At 43.7% G+C, this 24326-nt stretch overlaps 1 protein-coding gene across 1 annotated transcript in view; it reads right to left on the bottom strand.

Moving 5' to 3' along the window:
* The window catches only part of itga1 (integrin, alpha 1), a 165797-nt gene extending 142532 nt beyond the window's left edge, over positions 1-23265 (bottom strand). Inside the window, exon 1 of the mRNA XM_052010445.1 lies at positions 23059-23265. Coding sequence (XP_051866405.1) covers positions 23059-23101 — 43 coding nt within the window. The 5' untranslated portion in view covers positions 23102-23265. The remainder of the gene's footprint in view (positions 1-23058) is intronic.
* Positions 23266-24326: the final 1061 nt, after the last annotated feature.

The raw sequence follows: 24326 nt of genomic DNA, 5'->3' as shown, positions 1-24326 counted from the left end.
TTCTTTATTTAAATCAATAAATAGATAGATGTAGCGGTTGCTACCGCGGAATAAAACAAGACTCTACTCGGAGGATTGCCAAACAGAACTGGTTTATTTTCCCGCCTTGCGCGGGCCCTTTAAGGGACAATGTTCCCGCCCAAAACAACCGGCAATGACGTAAGTCCTACATCATCAGGACTTTCCCGCGCGCGGGTTCTCCCCGTCGCTCGGAAAGACGAGGCCTGCCGCCATCTTGGGCCTCGTCGCTCCAACGCCGCGCGACCCGACTGCCGAGCCGGTTCACCCGACTAGACGGTGAGTCGCCACACAACCCCCCCCAGAACCGGCGAGACAGTCCCCAAGGTCCGTGGGCTGTGCCAGCTGCCGCTTAGGGGGGCGGCCTCTGCGTCGCGGTGTGGCAACCTCGACAGGCTGTTGCAGATCCAAATGGGCCGGTTTGAGGCGGTCCGCCGTGAAAACCTGTTCCCTGCCTCCAATGTCCAAAATAAAAGTGGATCCGTTATTCCGTATGACTCGGAATGGTCCCTCATATGGTCGTTGCAATGGCGCCCGAGGTGTGCCCCTGCGAACGAAAACAAACTTACAGTCCCGTAGTTCCTTGGGCTGGCAGGATGGGGCTTGACCGTGCCGTGAGGTGGGAATCGGGGCCAAGGTGCCAAGCTTCTTGCGCAGTCTTTGTAGGACTGCTGGGGGTTGTTCCCCTTGGTCCCGAAGGGCAGGTATGAAATCCCCGGGGACAACCAGTGGCGCCCCGTATACAAGCTCAGCTGACGAAGTGCGGAGGTCTTCTTTGGGGACAGTGCGTATGCCGAGCAGGACCCAAGGCAGCTCGTCAACCCAGTTAGGACCCTTCAGGCGGGCCATCAAGGCCGATTTCAGATGGCGGTGAAAACGTTCCACCAACCCGTTTGATTGAGGATGGTAGGCTGTGGTGGTGTGCAGCTGCGTCCCTAGCAGGTTCACTAATGCAGCCCAGAGACTGGAAGTGAATTGGGTGCCTCTGTCTGAAGTGATGTGGGCCGGAACGCCAAAACGTGAGACCCAAGTTGTGAGCAGCGCCCGGGCGCAGGAATCAGTTGCAATGTCAGCCAGGGGGGTTGCCTCAGGCCACCTCGTGAACCGGTCCACGATGGTAAGGAGGTACTGGGCTCCTCTTGAAACCGGCAGAGGGCCCACGAGGTCGACGTGTATGTGGTCGAACCTCCTACGGGTAGGCTCGAACTGCTGTGGTGGGACCTTGGTGTGTCGCTGGATTTTTGACGTTTGGCAGTGCGGACAAGTCCTGGCCCACTCACTGACCTGTTTGCACAGGCCATGCCAGACAAACTTGCTGGCCACCAGTCGGACAGTAGATCTGATGGACGGGTGCGCCAACCCATGTACCGAGTCAAAAACGCGTCTCTGCCAGGCTGCAGGGACTATAGGGCGGGGCTGACCAGTCGCAATGTCGCAAAGTAGGGTCCGCTGACCTGGACCAACCAAGAAATCTCGGAGCTGCAGACCCGAGACTGCGGTTCTGTAGCTGGGCAGTTCGTCGTCGGCTTGCTGTGCATCAGCTAGGGCCATGTAGTCGACACCCAAGGATAGGTTGTGGATGGTTGGTCTGGAAAGTGCATCAGCAACGACATTATCCTTTCCGGAGACATGTTGGATGTCAGTTGTGAACTCGGAAATGTAGGATAAATGTCTCTGCTGACCAGCTGACCAGGGATCGGAGACTTTGGAGAAGGCAAAGGACAGAGGCTTATGATCGGTGAAAGCGGTGAAAGGCCTGCCTTCTAGAAAGTATCGGAAATGCCGGACCGCCAGATACAGCGCTAGAAGTTCCCGATCAAAAGCGCTGTACTTCAGTTCGGGCGGTCTAAGGTGCTTGCTGAAAAATGCCAAGGGTTGCCAGCGGCCTTCGAGTAGCTGTTCCAGTACCCCACCCACTGTGGTGTTGGACGCGTCTACCGTGAGGGCAGTTGGGACGTCAGTCCTGGGGTGTACCAGCATTGTGGCGTCTGCCAGGGCATCTTTGGCCTTAACGAAAGCAGCCGCAGCCTCGTCAGTCCAGGTGATGTCCTTGCCCTTACCAGCCAGCAGCGAGAACAGAGGGCGCATGATACGGGCTGCTGCAGGGATGAAACGATGGTAAAAGTTGACCATCCCAAGGAATTCCTGTAGGCCTTTGACTGTGTCGGGGCGGGCAAAATGGCGTATAGCATCCACCTTGGCGGGTAGGGGTGTTGCCCCGTCGCTAGTGATTTTGTGGCCGAGGAAATCGATAGAGTCAAGTCCGAATTGGCACTTGGACGGGTTAATCATGAGGCCGAAATCGCGGCGGCGGGAATACAGCTGGCGGAGGTGGGAAAGGTGTTCCTGGCGGTTACGGCTGGCGATCAGTATGTCGTCCAAGTAAATGAACACGAAGTCCAGGTCTCGGCCTACCGCGTCTATCAGCCGCTGGAAGATCTGCGCGGCGTTCTTAAGGCCGAACGGCATCCGAAGGAATTCGAACAGGCCGAATGGGGTGATAATCGCAGTTTTGGGGACGTCATCCGGATGGACCGGGATTTGGTGGTATCCCCTAACGAGGTCCACTTTGGAAAAGATGCGGGCCCTGTGTAAGTTCGCTGCGAAGTCCTGGATGTGAGGGATGGGATAGCGGTCCGGGGTGGTGGCATCATTCAGCCTGCGGTAGTCGCCGCAGGGCCTCCACCCTCCGGTGGCTTTGGGGACCATGTGCAGGGGGGAGGCCCAGGGGCTGTTTGACCTGTGAACAATCCCCAGCTCCTCCATGTGACGGAACTCTTCCTTTGCCAGGCGGAGCTTGTCTGGAGGTAATCATCGTGCTCGGGCATGAAGGGGTGGCCCTGTGGTAATGATGTGGTGTCGTACCTCGTGTGTGGGCCTAGAATTTGTAAACGGAGGTGCCAAAATCGATGGGAATTTGGCTAGGAGCTTGGCGAAATCATCGCCAGAAAGGGAAATGGAGTCCAGGCGCGGGGCTGGTGGGCTGATTTCTCCCAGGGGATAGGTCCGGAGAGTGCTAGAGTGGACTAACGGCTTCCTTCGCAGGTCGACGAACAGGTTGTGGGCCCGAAGGAAATCGGCTCCTAGGAGTGGTCGGGTGACGGTGGCAAGGGTAAAGGTCCAGGTAAAATGGCTGCCGCCAAAGTGTAATTGAAGCGTACGGGTGCCGAAAGACCATATCGTTGTACCGTTGGTGGCATTGAGTAGAGGACCTGGTGGCCTGTCACGAGTGTCGCGGCCTGTCGGGGGCAAAATACTGACCTCCGCTCCAGTATCAACGAGGAAACGCCGTCCAGATTTCTTGTCCTGAACGAAGAGGAGGCTCTGTTGGCGGCCAGCCGCCGTAGCCATCAGCGGTGGCTGGCCCTGGCGTTTCCCTGAAACTTGCAGGGTGGGCGGCATCGACGGGCCTCCGCACCCCACCTCTGATGGTAGAAGCACAGCTGGTCACCCGTGTCGTCGTCTGCATTCCTGGGGTGTGGCTGCTCGGTTGCTGGGGCCGGGCGAGGCGGGTGTTGGGCTTGCGGCCTGGTGATTTGACTGACGGACGAACCGCTCTCGCGCTTGGCCCTCCACAGGACATCTGCCCGGGCGGCCACCTCACGGGGATTGCTGAAGTCGGCGTCAGCTAACAACAAGTGGATGTCATCGGGGAGCTGTTCGAGGAAGGCCTGTTCGAACATCAGGCATGGCTTGTGTCCCTCGGCCAATGCCAACATCTCATTCATTAGGGCAGATGGGGATCTGTCCCCCAGGCCATCCAGATGAAGCAGGTGGGTGGCGCGCTCACGACGGGAGAGGCCGAAGGTCCGGATCAAAAGGTCTTTGAAAGCCGGGTACTTATCTTCCTCCGGAGGCGAATGGATGAAGTCTCCAACCTGGGCGGCTGTCTCCTGGTCCAGAGAGCTAACCGCATGGTAGTACTTCGTGGAGTCGGAGGTGATCTGCCGAAGGTGGAATTGCGCTTCGGCCTGGTCAAACCAGACGCTGGGCCGAAGTGTCCAAAAGGTGGGCAGCTTGAGGGCCACTGCGTTGGCTGCTGCGCTGTCGTCCATTTCGCGGGTCCAAAAGCCGTTTGCACCGTCAGGGTCACCAATGTAGCGGTTGCTACCGCGGAATAAAACAAGACTCTACTCGGAGGATTGCCAAACAGAACTGGTTTATTTTCCTGCCTTGTGCGGGCCCTTTAAGGGAGAATGTTCCCGCCCAAAACAACCGGCAATGACGTAAGTCCTACGTCATCAGGACTTTCCCGCGCGCGGGTTCTCCCCGTCGCTCGGAAAGACGAGGCCCGCCGCCATCTTGGGCCTCGTCGCTCCGACGCCACGCGACCCGACTGCCGAGCCGGTTCGCCCGACTAGACGGTGAGTCGCCACATAGATAAATAAATACATGTCTTAGACAATACTTATACTTCAAACATCATGGAAAATTTAAACATGGATTTATGGAGGTACAGTTAAAATGGGATAAGTGTGGCAGTCCAAAATGAGTGATGGAGGCATCTTTCTAAATCCTTGGGGTGGGATCTGTTATATCATTGCACCCGTAAGCCTGCATCAGTGGCACATGCCTTCATCCAACAGTGGAAAGCAAAATAGCCCAGAGCCACGCCACCATAGGTTGTTGTGTCCTTTCACAAGTTGAAAAATATCGGCAGTTTTTCAAACCTCATTCCCAAAGACCCAATAGTATTGTAATTTCCTGCAAATGATCCCTTCGACAATCAATTTACCCGTGACATATTCAAAGGCCAAATAAGCCCAAACTGATCTATTGCCAGCTTTGAGATGAGTGCCTGAGTGCCCTCAAATAAATGATTAAGTTCTTTATTTCCTCATCATTTCTGGTGCTAATAAAGAGCTGAACTCTGGGCAGACAGAGACTGCATTCGGCAGGCCCTTTTATATCCTGTAAAGTTTCCTGTCTATGAGGACGTTCATAATTCTATGGCTGTAATTCATATATAAATATAGCAATGACATATTATGTAATTTCCACACTGACACCTTAAGAAGCCCAGGATACAGGAACTGCATATGCAGCCCTGTACTCCACTGTTTGAAAAGGCAATTGAGGAGACTTAAAAGTTAATTAACCTATTCAAAAGCAGGAAGCTTTTTTTTAGAAACAATTGTAACATTGCCTCCCTTGTAATGCAGCTGAATCAAGCTGTTAGTTCCTGAGACATGCATCACCTGCTTCCTTGTAAATAGTGCCAGTGCCCATCAGCAATATGTGCGTGTCAATCAAACCAGAATGGATAATGATCCACACTAGATGAACCTCTAAAGGTCTCCTTGATGTATTTCCCATATCCATTTCAACTAATTATACAAAGTATCAAAGGTGCATAAAACATTTTTGTTAACAATCAATGTTTCTAAATTCCAAGCATAGGGAAAAACAGATTTAACTATTTAAAGTAAAAACTGAAAATGCTGTAAAAACTCAGCAGGTCAGGCAGCATCTGTGGAAAGAGAAACATATTTAATGTTTCAGGTCTGAGATCCTTCTTTGGACTTGAAATGTTAACGATTAAAAGTATTTTTCCCCTTTATGTTGATTTGGTTCCTGCCGTAAAAATAATAGGAGAGCTAATCTTAAAATCAGATGGTAACTGCACAGTTAAACACAGAAATTCTGAAGTTGCTACTTGCATTATCCTGCTCCTCTTAAAGTTTCCTGAAGATCACATTTCATCATTCAAATACACGGAATGATGTGGAGCTCCTGTACCCATCTCATTCATAAAAGGGAGCTTGCCAAGAAAAGTTTGTGCTTGTCTGTTCCAGCCCAAGTACCACTTTAACAGCACATTGAATCTTAATTACCAGGCAATCCACTGACATTAAAAATGAACTTTTATAAGTCTGGATTCTCATTCCATCAGATTGGGGAAGAAAAAAATATATATTCTGCTTTCTTTGTGTCTTTTTTTTCTCTTTCCTTTCACTCTTCTTAATTTGCTTTCTGTACCTGATTTTATGTTGAATTAAATATTTCTAATTATCACTTCCTAGTTCAGGGTCTTCGATTTTACTTCAATTGCGATGATTAAGGATATACACAGCTGCTATCTCTGTTCACAACAGTCCCAGATATCCTATAGAGAGTGCTGTGCTTTTTGGATGGTTGGTTGACAGAAACTTGCTGTACAAAACTGCATATAAAGTCTACGGGAAAGCATAAGACTAATGAATGGATGGTTGGTACTGTTTGCCTGCCATGAGAGCTACATCTCACCCAATATTTCCTACTCTTGCTTATATTTCTAATGTTCTGTGTTATGTTGTTACTGATTTTCAATTGTGTGCCTTGTGTGTAATGCAGACTGGAAACCAAATGCAACTTCTGAAGAAACACATTCACAAGAATATGAGGATAACTACAGTAAAAAGAATTTCCTCATTCTTGGCAAGAGACTTCCAGCATCAATAGAACAATTAACAAATAAGTACAATGGCTTTTCAGGTTCCATTGAACTCTCATACACAAATTCAAGAATAGAACATTACCATAATGTAAGCATATCCCATGAATTGCATTTTCCCAACCTAACAGCATATATACATAGCAGTGATGCTCCACTTTCCAATGAGCTCAATGTCTTTTACGCACACTTTGAAAGGGAGAATAACACTACACCTGTGTGAATCCCCACAGCATCTGGTGACCCTGTGATCTCTGTCTTGGATGCAGAACATCCTTCAAGAAGGTGAACCCTCACAAGGCGTCAGGCCTCGATGGTGTACCTGGCCGAGTGCTAACCAACTGGCTGGAGTGTTCAAGGACATCTTCAACCTCTCACTGCTACAGTTGGAGGTTCCCACCTGCTTCAAAAGGGCAGCAATCATAGCAGTGCCGAAGAAGAGCAGGGTGAGCTGCCTCAATGACTATCGCCCGGTAGCACTCACATCTAACGTAATGAAATGTTTTGAGAGGTTGGTTATGGCTAGAATTAACTCCTGCCTAAGCAAGGACCTGGATCCGCTGCGATTCGCCGACTGTCACAATAGGTCTACAGCAGATACAATCTCACTGGCTCTCCACTCTGCTTTGGAGCACCTAGACAACTGTAAAAGATATGTCACACTGCTGTTTATCGATTACAGCTTGGAATTCAACACCATTATCCCCACAGTACTAATCACCAAGATCCAAAACCTGGGCCTCTGTACCTCCCTCTACAACTGGATCCTCAACTTCCTTATTGGGGGACCACAATCAGTGTGGATTGGTAATAACTTCTCCTCCTCGCTAACAATCAACACAGGCGCACTTCAAGGATGCGTGCTTAGCCCACTTTTCTACTCTCTCTGCACTCATGACTGTGTGGCTAAGCACAGCTTAAACTCCATCTATAAATTCGCTGATGACACCACTGTTGTTGGTAGAAGCTCAAATGGTGACAAGGAGGCGTACAGGAGTGAGATAGATCGGCTGGTTGAGTGGTGTTGCAACAACCTTGCACTCAACTTCAGCAAGACCAAGGAATTGATTGTGAACTTCAGGGAGGGGAAGTTGGGAGAACACACACCAGTCTTCATTGAGGGGTCGGCAGTGGAAAGGGTTATCAGTTTCATGTTCCTGGGCATCAACATCTCGAGGGATCTATCCTGGAGCCAACACATTGATGCAATCATGAAGGAGGCACACCTGCGGCTCTATTTTTTTAGGAGCTTGAGGAGATTTGTTATGTCACCAAAGGCTTTTACAAATTTCTATAGATGTACAGCAGAGAGAATTCTGACTGGTTGCATCACAGCCTGGTATGGAGGCTCCAATGCGCAGGATTGAAAGAGGCTGCAGCTGGTTGTAGACTCAGCCAGCTCCATCATGGACACAACCCTCCACACCATCGAGGACATCTTCTAGAGGTGGTGCCTCAAGAAGGTGGCATCCATCACTAAGGACCCTCACCATCCAGAACATGCCCTTTTCTCATTACAACCATTGGGGATAAGGTACAGGAGCCTGAGACCCACAATCAATGGATTCAGCTTCTTTGCCTCTGCTAACAGATTTCTGAATGGTCCATGAACACCACCTTGTTATTCCTTCTTTTTGCACTATTTAATTATTTTTGTAATTTATAGGAACTTTATGTCTTTGCTCTGCATTGCTGTTGCAAAACAACAAATTTCATGTCATCTAAGTCAGTGATAATAAATCTGATCCTGATTCTAAGATGTTTCATTTGGCAAATAAAAAAAAAAATTACATTATAATGTTCAAAATGTTTCAAGATTTTCTGTTTCATACTGCACAGAAATAGGTTGTTTGGCCCACCAAGTCTCTGTGGATCATCAAGCACCCATTTACACTAATCCCATTTTACTCTTCCCATTAAATTCCCTCAGATTCTACCAGTACACTCATATTCACAAACATGCCAGGGGAAATCACAGTGGTCAATTAATCTACCAACTCGCACTTCTTTGGCATGTGGGAAGAAACAGGAATGGCCAGGGGAAACCCATGGGGTCACAGGGAGGACATGCAAATTCCACACTGACAGCACTGGAGATCAGGATTGAACCCAGATCACTGGACTATGAAGTAGCAACTCTACCAGTTACAAAACTCTTACCACCTCTGGTGTGTTTAAAATTCTATTGTATTTATTCTCTTCCTGACAATGCCAAAAAGCAAGAACAATTTGTGGAAATAATATCTACATATTTGTAAAATAATGTTTGAAAGTATGACTGATCCTTGTTAAGTTTAGATATCAGATTGTGTTTCATTTTTGTCAAAAATTGCACTTTGAACTAAAAATGCTTGAATCAAGTAAAAAATATGTGCATATAACTACCTTAGCTCAATGTCTGGAAGAGCTTGTACAATAAAACACTTTGACATGAGACTACTGGCATGTATTAAGTCACGGGTGTGAATAAGAATGGTACTTTGCAATGTTACGTTTGCTGATCTAAAATTATCAGAACAAATCAAATGTAATTTTAAACTAACAATCTAATGTAATATTATGACAGCATTCAACTCTGTCGTGAGACTGCTTTTCAGATATATCAGCCATGCTCTAAGGAAATAACTGTGTTGCTTGCAAAAAAATTGAAAGAAACAATCAGAATGTTGAAGTCTGCCTCAATTAGTAGCATTTTTGTCTTGGAGATAGAAGGTCACATTCAAGCCCCACATTGAGGATTAAAACACTAGGGCCTTAAAGTATGTTAATCGCATTGCTGTTTCCACTGTTCCCCTTTAGCCTCCATTTCAATCACACGTCTAAGGCATTAGGAAGTTTTATAAAATGGGTTGCTCTCTATGTCATTTGTTGCACACCCAGGGAAGAAGATCGAGAAGGGAGTTATTGTACAGGAACATACCTCTTAAAGTTTTAAAGTCTGGTTTTTTAACTTCACAAATCAGCTGCCAATCTTGAGACACAATGAATTCTAATCAATTGACCTTCAAAATTACTGACGAGTTCCATATATCACGGGGCCACTACTTTCATATTCCAAATGCTCTCTGAATGAAACAGGATGGTGTTTCTACATCCCTTAAGGTCTTCTACTAAGTGGTCAAAATATCAACAAAAAAATTATTCACCATGAATTCTAACCTGGTAGCACTCCATGTGCACCAGTTATCCACAGTTGCTGGTAATAAGATGTGGTTAGTTCCCAAATAGCCTCGTTTCCAATTAGTAACTGGTTCTCCAACAAGTTGCCTTATGGATATCAACCTGTTCAATGATAGTTGTTGTAATTGTCCAACAGTGCTTTAGATTAAAGAAGTTAAAGTAACTGGGATTGAATGACATAATTCTTCTAGTCAGTCCTATCTCTTTCAAGATCATTACCACTGAGGGATATAAAGGCAAGACATGCTCACTACCCTACTCCTACTAATTATGCATATGCCAGTGCAGCACCATTCCAGCAGAATTGTGTCCCATCTCGATTTTGCCATATCCACCCTGTTGACATCCAAATTGTCCGAAATATTGATGGATAAGTGGTGCCATGATCTTGGAGCACATTTCAGTAGCACATTGAGGGAGTATTATATTATCAGAGTCCAATCTTTCTGTCTATTTGTAAATGATTCTGAAGCCAATTTTCAAAGTAGGCCCCTGCCTAACAGACATTGTTGGACAATAATCACGAAAAGATATTATAAGGTCACTTTCCTCATTTGTTCTCTATTCTGGTGTCTGTGAACTTGCTGCTACATTGTCCCACCTAACTACAGAAGTAATTTATTGTCTCAAAAAACATGAAAGGTGCATGTGGAGTCAAGTTGTTTTCTTTCTTATTCTTTAAGTTTCAACTAAATGATATGATTTGATTAATTACAGAAAATACGGTAATGAGATCATCAGAATTAAACATGTGCGTAACTCTGATTGAGACAGAAAATGTAACCAAAATTTCTTGAGGTTGGAACAAGCCATACAGTATAATTTAAGACACACTGCATTTATGATAACACTAATCCATTTTCTGATTAGTAGTCCCAAGTTTGGGAAATTCTATCATTGTTGGAAATATTAATGCAATTTAAACATTTGGTCAGAAACTCAGTTATCATCTAACGACATCATCCAACGCACAATATCTGCACTTCCACATGGCACATGGGGTTCATGGATGCCTACCCATGTATCAAAATGGAAAATGTAATGGAAAACAACTGTGGTATCCAAGCATTCTTATGTCTCTCTGCAATTAAAGATCTTACATAAAAGTTCACCACCCAGCCATTTTCCATGTTGTAACTGTATAATTGAAGCTTGTGATGATTTCTCTGCCAGCACATCAAACCTCATTTTGACATGGAACAAGCATTTATTCCACATGAAGTGGAAGTGAAACTATTTGTATATAAACAGTGAAACAGACTGTACAACGTCATTCAGTTATCTCTACATTTTATTTATGGCCAAATTCAGAAGAGCCTATTTGAATTCAGAAAAATCAGCAGAGATGAGTATGTCACCACCATCACAGACTTTATCAGCAAGTGAGTTGTGTACCAAAGAGGACAATCAGGGTGTTCCCAAACCGGAAACCATCGATGAACCAGGAGATCCACTTCCTACCAAAGTCTAGGACTACAGCATTCAAATCAGATGACCCTGACCTTCACAAGAAATCGAGATACGATCTCCGTAAAGCTATCAGAGATGCCAAGAGACAATATCAGTCCAAGACCAGCCATCAGTATGTCAGGGTTTATGTGCTATAATGGGCTACAAAACAAAGTCAGGCAATGTTGCCGAGAACATCACATCCCTTCCTCGTGAGCTTAATGCATTCTTTACACATTTTGAACAGAAGGGGATAGGTTTGTCACCATCCACCCCAACAGCCTCCAATGCACCTGAACCCATGGTCACCGTTGAGGAATAAGATCAGTCTTCCAGAAAGTGAACCCGCGGAAAGCACCTGGCCTGGATGGTGTCCCTGGCCGTGTACTCAGATGCTGTGCGGATCAGCTGGCGGGGTTATTTGCAGACATTTTTAACCTCTCTCTGCTTCAGTTTGAGGTTCCACCTGTTTTAAGAAGACCACTATCATCCCCGTACCTAAGAAACACAAAATAACCACCCAGTGGCTCTGACATTCATCATCATGAAGTGCTTTGAGAGGATGGGCATGGCAAGCATTAAATCCAGCCTCCCAGAAAACCTCGACCCACTGCAGTTCGCCTAGCTCTGAAACAGGTCTACAGTAGATGCCATCTCCCTGGCCCTACACTCAGCTCTGGAGCATCTGGACAGTAAAGACACCTACATTAGACTATTGATTATTGACTACAGCTCCGCCTTCAATGCGACAACTCCGAGCAAACTCATCACCAAACTCCGAGACCTGGGACTCAACACGTCCCTCTGCAACTGGATCCTTGACTTTCTGACCAACAGACCTCAATCAGTGAAGATAGGCAGCAACACCTCCAGCATGACTATTCTCAACACTGGTGTCCTATAAGGCTGCATCCTCAGCCCCCTACTCTACACTCATGCCTGCATGGCCAGTTTCTGCTCTAACTGCATCTACGAGTTTGCAGATGATACCACCACACTGGGCCGTATCTCAAATAATGATGAGCCAGAATACAGGAAGGAGCTAGAGAGCTTAGTGACATGGTGTCATGACAACAACCTTTCCCTCAATGTCAGCAGAACTAAAGAGATGGTCATTGACTTCAGGAAGGGGGGTGGTACACATGCACCTGCTGAGGTTGAGATTGTTGAGAGCTTCAAGTTCCTAGGAGTGAACATCTCCTGTAGCCTGTCCTGGCCCAACCACATTGATGCCATGGCCAAGAAAACTCACCAGTGCCTCTACTTCCTCAAGAGGCTAAAGAAATTTGGCATGTCCGCTTTGACACTCACCAATTTTTATTGATGCACTTTAGAAAACATCCTATCTGGATGCATCTTGGCTTGATATGGCAACTGCTCCGCACAGACCACAAGAAACTGCAGAGAGTTGTGGACACACCTCAGCACATCACGGAAACCAGCCTCCCCTCCATGGACTCTGTCTATACTTCTTGCCGCCTCAGTAAAGCAGTTAGCAGAATCAAAGACCCCACCCACCCAGGACATTCTCTCTTCTCCCCTCTCCCATCTGACAGAAGATAAAAAGCCTGAAATCAAGTACCACCAGGTTCAAGGACTGCTTCTATCCCGCTGTTATAAGACTATTGAACAGTTCCCTAGTGAGATAAAATGAACTCTTGACCTCACAATCTACCTCATTGTGACCTTGCACCTTATTGTCTACCTGCATTGCACTTCCTCTGTAGCTGTGACACTCTATTCTGCACTCTGTTATTGTTTTACCTTGTGCTATCTCAATGCACTGTGTAATGAATTGATCTGTACGAACGGTATGCAATACAAGTTTTTCACTGTACCTCGGTACAAGTGACAATAATAAACCAATTCCTAATTCCTAATTCCTAAAACATCTTCAGCTCCACACAGACAGTATCTAGCTTTTAAGTGATTCCAATGTCATTGTCATTAAGTGAGTCATTGTCTACCTTCAAATCCATGTGTTGGTCATTCATTATACAAAATGGTGATAATCTTCCTAAATTTCCCTTTCGAACGTTCAACCCTATTTTACATTGACTTACCATTAATTTGAAATGCTACCTCAGATTTAACATTGCATCACACTTTGGGGATCTGGAGGGAAAGATTTTCACACAGAGAGAGATTGATTCTGGAATGTGCTGCCAAACGAGGTAGTGGAGGCAGATATAATCCCTGCATTTAAAAGGCATTTGGACAGGAACCTGAATAGGCAAGGCATAAACAGATATGGACTTAATGTGGACAAATGGGATGAGTGTAGATGGGCAAAATGGTCAACATGGATGTTGAATGCAGTTTCTGTGCTGTACAACTCTATGACTCGATTACCTTGTTTCAAATAAATGGTATAACTTTATTTCAGTGTAGATCAATCTACTGGAAGCGCACATTGGGAATTTGAATGCATTGGTCAGTGGCTCCACAGAATTCCCCATCCGTTAGATGTTCCAAATTCCTCATCCATTAGATATTCCCTTTAAGAGGTCTGAAGGAAAAAAAGGCATTCAAAAACATTGTGGCACATGCCTGCTTGGCCTTATTTGCTTTGTTTTTTCCATGTTTACATGTTTGTTATTTTAAGGCACTGTCACTTAGTTATTATGGAATGTCACAGAATGATAACAGGTATTGCAATACAATATGTGAAACAGTTTAAACATTCATGTGGAGTAAAATATACTACATAGACCATCCCGCACAATTTTACTCCACAGAACTATTGAGAAAATCTCACTCTTCCGCTCACTCCTTAAATTATTTTCATACTTCTTCCTTTTCAATGAGGTATTTAATTCCTTTTGAAAATACATTAAAAATGCTTGCTTCAATGAGGAGCTGTGACACAGAAATCTACATTCTAATTACTCTGTCAAAAATGTTTCTGCTTGCTCTCTAATTATTTGGATTATTATTATTTAGTTCTTGCTCTGTTATTACTGGCTTGTAGAACAGTAAAAGACTCTTGATTATAATAACTTTCATAAGCTTAACATTATTAGTTCTGACTAAGGAAAACAAGATCTAAGTGTCTTCTCATAACTAATCCCTTATCTCTGGTGGTATGGAAACAAACTTACACTGTGCCTTTCTTCTGGTTAAGTGCACAGAACTGTTACCAAGATCTCAAGTCTTGCATAATGTTGGCACTGCCTCCTTTCTATTGTATTCACTGGAATAAATTTCCCACTTTTCATTGAATCTTCGGCTTCATGTTGCCTGCGTACCGAATCTTATTCATTATTGATGGTGGAAAAGCTCTGAGCTCTACCTCTGGAACCAAGAAGGGACTCGTCCTTGTTTTTGGTTGGTGTGATAACAGAGCACCTCTTATGGCACCAGAAGAGAAGATCCTGCTTAAAGAAGTCAAAAGAACCCTGCAATCCAATTAAAAGTGAAATAAAGTATAAAATAGCAGGGCTTGGGACCGAAAGAAATGCAGGGCTGCCAGCTCCTGCACCTTTTCCTAAGAAAGGAAGGTCTTTCATCTGGGCATCTGAAGTTACAAGGATCAAGACACGCCCAAATAAAAACAGGAAATGCTGGAAATATTCAGCATGTCAGGCAGCAGCTGTGGAGAGAGAAAAAGAGCTAATGTTTCAGGTCAATATCCTTTCATCAAAGCTAGGAAGAGTTAGAAATCAAAATGTTTAAAACAGCAAAGAAGGCCAAGGAGTACAGAGAACAAAGGAATACCTGAGATAGAGTGGAAACCAAGAGAGACTGACTCACACGAGTTGTGGTGTTGCCAAATGAGAGAGGGTGGTGAAGGGTTATTAATTAGAGCTGATCTGTCTGCAGGAGCTGTAAAGAAGAGTTTAAAAATGCTGGAATTGTGCAATACAAAACATTGCAGTTGCTGGAAATCTGAAATAAAACAGAGGTTGCTGGAGATACTCATCAAGGCACACAATATCAGTGGGGAGAGAAAGGGAGCTCATGTTTCGAGTTGCTGGCCTTTCAACAAGATGGCCAATTCTGATACAGACAGGAAGGCTGGCTCACTAAAACTGTTAAATTCAAGTTTATGTCCTGGGGTCTGTAACATGCCTAGTTGGAAGATGAGATGTTCTCCTCAAGCCTGCTTTGTGATTCAGTGGAACACTAGAAGAGGCCAAAGCCAGAGAGGTTGGAGTGAGTATGGGATAGAGAATTAAAGTGAGCTGAAACCAGAAGCTCAGGATCACCCTCATGGACTTCTTGGAGGTGCTCTGCAAAGCAGACACCCTATATGCATTTGATTTCTCCAGTGTAAAGGAGACCACATGGTGAGCACTGAATGGAGTAACACGAAATCCTCCACCTGGAAATAGCAGTTAGGCCCTTGATGGTGAGAAGGGATGGATAAAAGGACAAGCATAGCATTTACTGTGCTTTATGGAAAGGTGCTATAAGGATGGTTGGTGGAGATGGAAGAACAAATCAGGTTGTCAGAGAAGGAGTCATCCCTTTGGATGGGTGAACAAGAGGGGAGAGCATATTTGGTGGTGGCATCAAGTTGAAGTTGATGGAAATTATCGAAGATGATTCATTGACTGTGAAGATGGATGGGATAGATGTTGAGGGCAACCTCTATCCTTGTTCAGCCTGTGAAAAGAGGGGCTGAGAGCAAAAATGCAGGAAATGGCATAGATGTGGCTGAGAACATTGCCAACCATGGTTGTTGGTGGTGGTGGTGGTGAGGAGCCATGGTTAAGGGAAAAGGAAGATATCTTTGATGTACTGGCCTGGAAGATGTCATCAGAACCAATAATATTGAGCCAGAAAAACTGGGGGATAGAATGGTGTTCTCCCTGGAAGCAGGATGAGAGGAGGTGTCATTATTGTTCCTACTGGCACATCTTTCTGGAAATGCAAAGGAATGGTCACATATGCTTTAGAAGGTATAGAGAAGGAATGACTCCCAGGTCCTGCATCCTCACCATCACTTTCTTCCCGTCACATCTCTTTCAGGGCATTCCAAAGTGTTCTGATTCCTTTTTGTCCTCCAAAAATTTACAAGAATGGGGAGGAATTAGCAGACTTTGATGACTCCGGCTAACAAAATTTATTCTCCTTTTTCTGAGAATTGCTTGTTTTTGCCGTCCCACATGATTCTACGGTATCTAAAACCCTGTTGCTACACTGGTCCTTGCAAACAGGGATTCGCCCCAGAAATTCCTTCGGGTGGTGGGGTCACAAAAGATAAGTGGTTCAGAGGTTAGTGGATACTCTGTGCAATTCACTGCAGACTGTGGATTCTTTGCCTTTCCTAAGCAACAGTTTTAAACATACTGAAAATTTCACTTTCATATCATAAATATTTTCTCTACTGCTGCTTGTTTTGGATAATTATACTTTCCTACAGTTATCAGCAATGTGACAGATTTTATCGATTTCCTTTTCAATTTTAAATTGGCTGCACAATCAGAGTTATTTGTCTTGTTCTTTGGTTTTCTTCAATTCAAACCATTCGGATTCATTTGCAAAAAACAAACTGCTAGAGGAACTCACTTCAGTCCAGATGAAGAGTTCTCGACCCGAACCGTTGACAATCATTTGACTCCACAGATGCTGTCTGACCTGCTGAGTTCCTCCAGCAGTTTATTTTTTGCTCCAAATTCCAACATCTGCAGTGTCCTCATTAGGATTCACTTTCGGTTACCACTCCATTTAAGACCACAGTGGTATTTTGTTTGTTAGTTATTTCTCTGTGCTTATTGGAAGGGATATAAAAGTTTTGTAGTTTTAGTTAGGGCATTCCCATTTTATGAAGTGCCTTAGATTTTGTTCAAAATCAATCTTTATTAAGCTCAGATGAAAATGCCATCTCATACCTGTTTCCTATGACAAGTGCTTTGGAATAATGACAGTGCATTAACTCAGCTTGCTTTGGCAAAAGCAGAATGCATGAAAAGTATGAGTAAATGTAAGTGCTTCTTTCTATATTGTGTGTCTATAATCTCCTTATATTGCTGAATATTTTCCTTGCAATCTCTTTGATGTAAAAACTGTGTGCTAATAATATCTCATGATAAACGTTTTAGAATGGCAATCCAGTAGGAAGTGCCTGTAGATCCGAAAAAAAACTTGAATAAAAATTTTTGTGGAATGGTTTGGCTTTTCTATGTTGTCTGGATTAGCTTTTTTGGAGCTACTTGATTTCCTTTTGTTTTTCCCTTTCCATCCTAAATGCATAATGTTTAGTTGCCAGTCCTATTGTTCTTGTAGCTGTGTTTCAATCATACCTATTATATCCAGATTCTCTCAACAAGCTATTGTCTCCATTTTGTTTTGAATACTATGTACATTGCTGTTCACAGTTTAAACTGTTTCTAATTTTAACTCTCCCACTTCATTTACAGTAATAAGTTATGTTTATACTCTCTGATTTATATAATCTTTTGTCATTTTAATTTTCCATATTCCGTCCTTTATTCTTGTGGCTTGATTATTTTATTCTTGTTTCAGTTATTTCGAAGAATTCTCTCCTCCTACATCATTAAAAAATATCCATTTCATCTTGGTTTAGGTGTAATTCATTCCAGTGGCACAGTGCCGAAGTCCCATGAAACAAAATCCCTCCATCTCATAGCCATGCATTGTCCAATGATCTACTTTCTTAATCTGTTTATCCCCATGCTAATTTGTAGGAAGCTTGCATAATCATCCTTGGATTATTAGTTGTGAAATTCTGCTTTTCAATATAGCCTTTAACATTTGACCTCTCCTCAACAAGACTGCTTCTCCAAGTTTTCCTTCATGTTGGTTCTGGCGTGGATTAAAACAACTAGATCTTACTCTCAGTTCCTAGATTCTTTACCAATCATCACAAGATTTCTCTTACCCTACTAACAGACAGTAAACATACACTTGGAATGATTCTTATTTCAAAGATTACTTCATATATCTTCTGAATTACAGCTTTTTTCTACATTTACAACAGTTCCATTTTGCAAATAGCACCAAACTTTACGGTGCTTTGATCGGCATTGTGGCTGTTCTTCCCATTGTTTTTCCTTTATCCTCACAGCTATTGAGCACTTTGTATCTTTTGGAAAGCAGTGGTGTCTGCTGGACAATGTTGACTAAATCTCCTCTGGAAGTCAAACTTAGCAAGCTATTAGTTTTCCTTTCTTCTACCTGTGATGGATGACTGGACTCTTGGAATTCCTTCCACTTCCTTCTGCTGGGTGGTATCCAGCTTATTCCAATGGATTCCAACCAAATAATTCTGAGCCAGAGCACAAAAACACAGTAATATCCTGCCAAATTGCCTGTGAAGGACAGTTTTAACATCTACAAGGTTTCATGTATAACAAGCACATAAGATTGCCCGCACTGCAACGTTTTAACTAAGTGACACATTAGGATCTTATGTCAACACCTTGCTGTAATACTATTGGTCAAGAATTTAAATTTATCACTTTCCTAGCCTCAGTCAACCTCTTTGAAACCACTTGGGTCTTTAAAATTTTTTTTGCCCCTATTTTGATCTGCTTCATTATGACATGCTTTGCAATGGGGACAAATGTGATGGGAATGGCAGAATCTTTTGGCGATATCTCCCCAGGAAAAGCAAACCCAAGGAACCACATTTCTGATGAAAACATGGGTAGTGACTCAGCATAACTAGGTCCCACAATAAGTTCCACTGCCTTTCACCTAGAAAGTGCTCTTATTGAGATTGTAACATTCAAAGTTAGTCTCTCCTTCAGCTCGTTATTATTCTTGAAAGCCCAGCAATAAGCTACGGATAATATAAGAAAATAAGAAACAGACGCAGGAGTGGACCAATTGGTCTATTAAACCTGCTCTGCCATTGAGTAAGATCATTGATGATCCAATCTTGGCCTCAGCACCACTATCCTGCTCTCTCTCCATACCACCTCAGCTCCAGCAGGCATGGTAGTGTACCGGTTAGTGTAATGCTATTACAGCGCCAGCAACTCGGTTTCAATTCTGGCCACTGTCTGTAAGGAGTTTGTACGTTCTTCCCATGTCTGTGTGGGTTTCCTCCGGGTGCTCCGATTTCCTCCCACAATCCAAAGACGTACAGGTTAGGAAGTTGTGGGCATGCTATGTTGGCGCCGGAAGCGTGGTGACACTTGCAGGCTGCCCCCAGAGCACTCTATGCAAAAGATGCATTTCACTTTGTGTTTCGATGTACATGTGACTAATAAAGATACCTTAATCTTCTTATTTAAATATCTGTCGGTCTCTGCCTTGAATGTATTCAGTGACACTGTCCCTACAGCTCACCTAGTCATGGTCAATGGTGGCCCCACAACTTCTGGATAGTTTTAAACCCTTTGGTTCACAAATGCCCTTCATAGGAGAGAAACTACATGGTTTGCTCTATATGTGACTCCTGTGGTGACTCTGAAATGGTAAAGCAATCCACCCAGTTTCAAGAAAGTGGCTTATCGCCACTTTCTTTGAGAGGAATGAAGGAAGGCAATAAACATTTGGCTTTGGCAGTGATGACTATATCCTGAAAAATAAACTGCAAAAATCTTCATAATTCATCCAAAGTAATATCTAAAAGAAGTCATTGCCTTTTTGTCAGGAATTGCTGAACTCTTCCTGCTGAATAGAGGTTCAATGGAAATGAACAGCAATAAGTTGAGGCAAGTCAAAAGAAAACCTCAAATTTATAGTGCAACCTTGATACAACAAACCTAGTTAGGCAGAAGTATCAAAGATACTGTGGGTATTTCCATTCCCCAAGATGGTACACATTTTTGTTCCAGGGTCACAGGGAGCCTTTCAACATCCCTGATGAATGGAGTCATTTAACACCTAATAAATGGCACGTGCAGCTTTTTGGAATTGGGGATTTGCTGGCTGTCAAAGTCTCAAGGCAGTTTTGGAGGAGGGACTGATTTGGAATATTGTATTGTTGAGGCTCTGCTGTCACTTAAATCATGCTACTGCAAGCTACCTTACCCAGACATGAATTTACGGAATCCAAGGGGGACCATTCTGGGCAAGGTGGGGCAGGGTAGGATCTAAAATGCAATGTCATTGGATGGACAATGAAAGAGTGGTGGTGGCGGACACTGCAGAAATGTGTACTGGTGCTACCTAATGAGTATTCCAGTGACAGATAGTTTGATGACAGATGTTTATTCTTCAGTTGGGCAAGGAGAACGTTGTAAGGTTTTTCAATGTGGAAGGCACTAAGATTGTAATTTCAAATCAATTTCATAAAAGTGCACGTTATGAAACAAGACAGTGACCTAATCCAGATGTCTGTGAAAGATAATGACTTTCAGAACTGTGGGGGAGGGGAGGGTGGTAAAAGTTAAAATATACTGGTTATTGAAAGCTTTTGATGCCAGGTCATTCAAGGAAATGTTTACAAATAAATTCCAGAATTGCAATGTGACACTACTTAAATTGACTGGAAATAAAGATGCCTCCTGTGAGCACTGATGAAAAAAAATAATAATGAAATATATGGAAAGGATTATTCAGAGGAATGGCTGGGAGGTCTTACACAAAAGATTCCACTGGTTGAAGCTGCTCAGCACCTTAAACATTCACTTGCTCAGTCACTGCTACACTGTGACTGCAGTGTTGACCATCTACAAGAATGCCCACAGCAGCTGTCCAACAATTCTTTGGCAGTGCTTCCCAAACTAATAATCTCCACTGGCTAAGAAGGTAAGTAGACACAGGGGGACATCACTACTTGCAAGTTCCACTCCACACCCTGATTTAAAAATATATGCCAGTTCTTCATTGCTGATGGGTTAAAATCTTGGATACCCCATACTGGGAATCTTAGATCAGGATTCCCTTAAGATTAACTTGAAGGTTAAGTTGGTTATAAGGAAGGCAAATGCAATGTTGGCATTCATTTCAAAAGGACTAGAATATAAAAGCAGAGATGTACTGCTGAGGCGTTATAAGGTGTTGATCATTCTGATTTGGAACATTTGGGCCCCATATCTAAGGAAAGATGTGCTGGCCCTGGAGAGGGTCCAGAGGAGGTTCACAAGATTGATCCTGGGAATGAAAAGATTTAGGAGCGTTTGACGGCTCTGGACCTGTACTCAATGGCATTCAGAAGGATGAGGGGGGATCTCAATGCAACTTACTGAATCTTGAAAGGACTGGACAGAGTGGATGTGGAGAGGATGTTTCCATTATAGGAGAGTCTAAGATCCGAGGGCACAGCCTCAGAACAAAAGGACATCCCTTCAGAACTGAGATGAGGAAGAATTTCTTCAACCAGAGGGTGGTGAATCTGTGAAATTCGTTGCCACAGAGGGCTGTGGAGGCCAAGCGATTGGGTGTATTTAAGGCAGAGATTGACAGGTTCTTGATTGGTAGAGGGGTAATGGAGGGAAAAAAGGCAGGAAAATGAAGTTGCAAAATAAAATAAAACAACCATGATTGAATGGCAGAGTAGACCCAATGAACCGAATGGCTTAATTCTGCTCCAATACCTTATGGCTTTATGGTCTTATGTAACAGATCCTTCAAAACATACTCAACAGCAATTCAAGAAGTCAGCTCACTGCTCATTGGGAATGCCTGTAAGTGCTCACCTTTCCTACAATTCTCACACTGAAGAGAAACTGATAAATATGAGCTATTAGGACAAGCCTATCCCACTGGTAGCACACTTTATAGAAAAGATGACTGTGAAAAGGAGTAAGACATTAGTTAAAACTGTAAATTGTTGAAAGCTTCTTGAAGAGTTTCTAAAACTCTTGAAATATTTAGCCTAAACAAAGCAAAGACAATCTTTTTCTCTGTAGCTTAGTACCACATAAGAGATTTACTAAGTTAGCTCCAGGAAGAATGCTTATAATGTTAACCACAATAATTACATACAGAATGGTTAAAATCTCAGATATAAATATAGAATTCCGTTATGCACTATGCTTATGTTCAGAGCAGAATTTAAGTGGTGACTTGGGCTTTTTTACGTGGAAGGTAACAGTCTAGGTATACTTGCTATGCTGCTCCCTTACTTTGGTCTGCTTTCTTGATTGTGAACCCAGATAACACTTGGATTATAGTCATTGCCATCTACCTACTTTACAAACACCAAAACAAACCAATTAGGAGCAGGAGTAAGCCACTGAGCCCCTCCAGCCAGCATAGTCTTTTAATATGATCATGGCTGATCTGACTGTAATCTCAACTCCATATTCCCATTCACCAGCAGTAACCTTTCACCCAATCAAGACCCCTCAGGATCTAATATGTTTCAATCAAGCCACCATTTAGAAGATAATACCCAAAATACTGGAAGCTGAGCTTTCAACACATGGAATTGATTTAAAACAAAACTGCTTCCATTTCACTTCTTGCTATAATAAGGGGATGAATTCATAAATCTACCTTTAACTCTTCTCAAAAAAAAAGAAACATACATTGACAAGGATCCAGACTCTTATTACTTTTAAAAATGACTGTACAAAGATAATAATTGACTTGCCAAGACTTCTACATTCAGACGCATTAGTAACTGCGCTCGGGAAGATATGCAATACTCCATTTCAAAGTGATTGTAAAAATAAATTTAAATCCATTATTAAAGTCCTTTAGTGGGTTCTGGAGCAGCAACCCATCATGAAATAGAATTAGCTGGCACTCAGCCCCAGTGTCGAACTACTGTACTGCGGGACAACTAGGAATAGAGGAATGCTGGTAGCTGCATCTTGTTCCGACAATATGTTTCTAATAAACTTAGCGCAGTATTTCCTTCATTTGATCATCGCATCCGTTTTCCTCCTCCCTTTCTTGTGTTTTACATTGTACATGGCAATGAAGTCATTAAAAATAAAGCAAACTCGGAAAAATTGTTTATTAAATGCCAGTGGTGATATACAATATGTGGTAGTGCCTGACAATAACATTAAGAAATAAATTTACAATTAAACCCTAATGATCGCCAGCACTGTGAAGTGCAAAGCAACTGTAGCTGTTAAATCCAAACAAAAAACATCTTTTCTTACCGACAACCAGTATCAGAGCCGTGCATTGCAGCCTCCACGACATGGCTGATTGATGATTATTATCACAAATACCTCGCAAGTGTTTTTTGTCCGTAGAGAAATAAAAAGAAACCGTCTGATCCGCTGGAATCCAACTTGCTCGAGTGACAAGTTCTGAAAGTTCTGTGGCACTCAGGGTAGGAACTATGAGGAAATCTTCAGGAATTTCCTGTTTGCCCGAGATGACAGAAGATAAAACCCGACTGCACATACTCTGCACTCAGATTGATGAGCAGGCTTTTGAATGTATACAAATGACCTGCGGCTGGCGGGAAGCGGCACATTAAACTTCACCCACATGTTCGCATCAAGCGCTGGATTAGAATCAGTGTACGGAATTTAGATTTCCTTATAACTGACTGCGTGGGGGGGGGGGGGGGGGGGGGGACAGTTAATCATGCGAGGATCACAGGGCTCAAGTTAAAAAGAGCTCCTTACTGTAAATAAAACGGTTTGCAGAAAATCTGGAGAAATGGACAGGCAATAAGAGAAAACACGTGTTGCCCCATCTGAAGTCGACCCACTGTCCCACCCCAGCCTTGGAAGGATTGCGGACTCACTTATTGCTAATAAGGAATACATGCTGCTAACCTTATTAGGCGAACGAGTTCTTTTCTTTTATCTGGACTTCAAGAAACGGGATTTCATTTTTCCGGGACTGGTTCCAGAGGATAAGGATTCAATAGAAACAACGTCTTTTGAAGAAGTGCATGAGCTTCACATATCTTCCCTTATTTAATTCAATTTGTCCTTTACATTACATAAACAAACACATCCGGCTAAATTAGTCAGGCACCCTGCTCTGGCATGAAAGTAAACCCGCATTTTTGACAATATAACCATTTATATATTGCTACTGCTTGTGTATGCCGAAGCAACGAAGGCGCGCTCTGCTGCTGTGGGAAGGTAATCACCCAGCTGGAGCTGCAGAGCGGTTGGCATATGACCTTTGGAACATCTGGGCTAAACCAGAGCTGCTCTCATCTCATCTCTCTCCTTAGGCGGTCCCTCGGGTAGAGGATGACTTGCTCCCACTCCAGTTCTGTGGGTTCCAAGATGACTTCTGCATCCGACGTAGGATCTGCACATTCTGCCACGGGTGGGGCCTCTTCCACTTGATCTCCACATGCTCCATAGCAGAGACTCAAAATCCTTGGTGCCTTCCTGGATGCCTCTTTGACCACTTAAACAGTCTTGGGCCAGGGATTCCCATGGGGCTGTGAGGATGT

The sequence above is a fragment of the Pristis pectinata genome, chromosome 2 (assembly GCF_009764475.1).
Source record: "Pristis pectinata isolate sPriPec2 chromosome 2, sPriPec2.1.pri, whole genome shotgun sequence".
NCBI lineage: Eukaryota > Metazoa > Chordata > Chondrichthyes > Rhinopristiformes > Pristidae > Pristis > Pristis pectinata.
The sequence above is the reverse complement of the archived record's forward strand: the minus strand, read 5'-3'. Positions and strand labels throughout refer to the sequence as shown.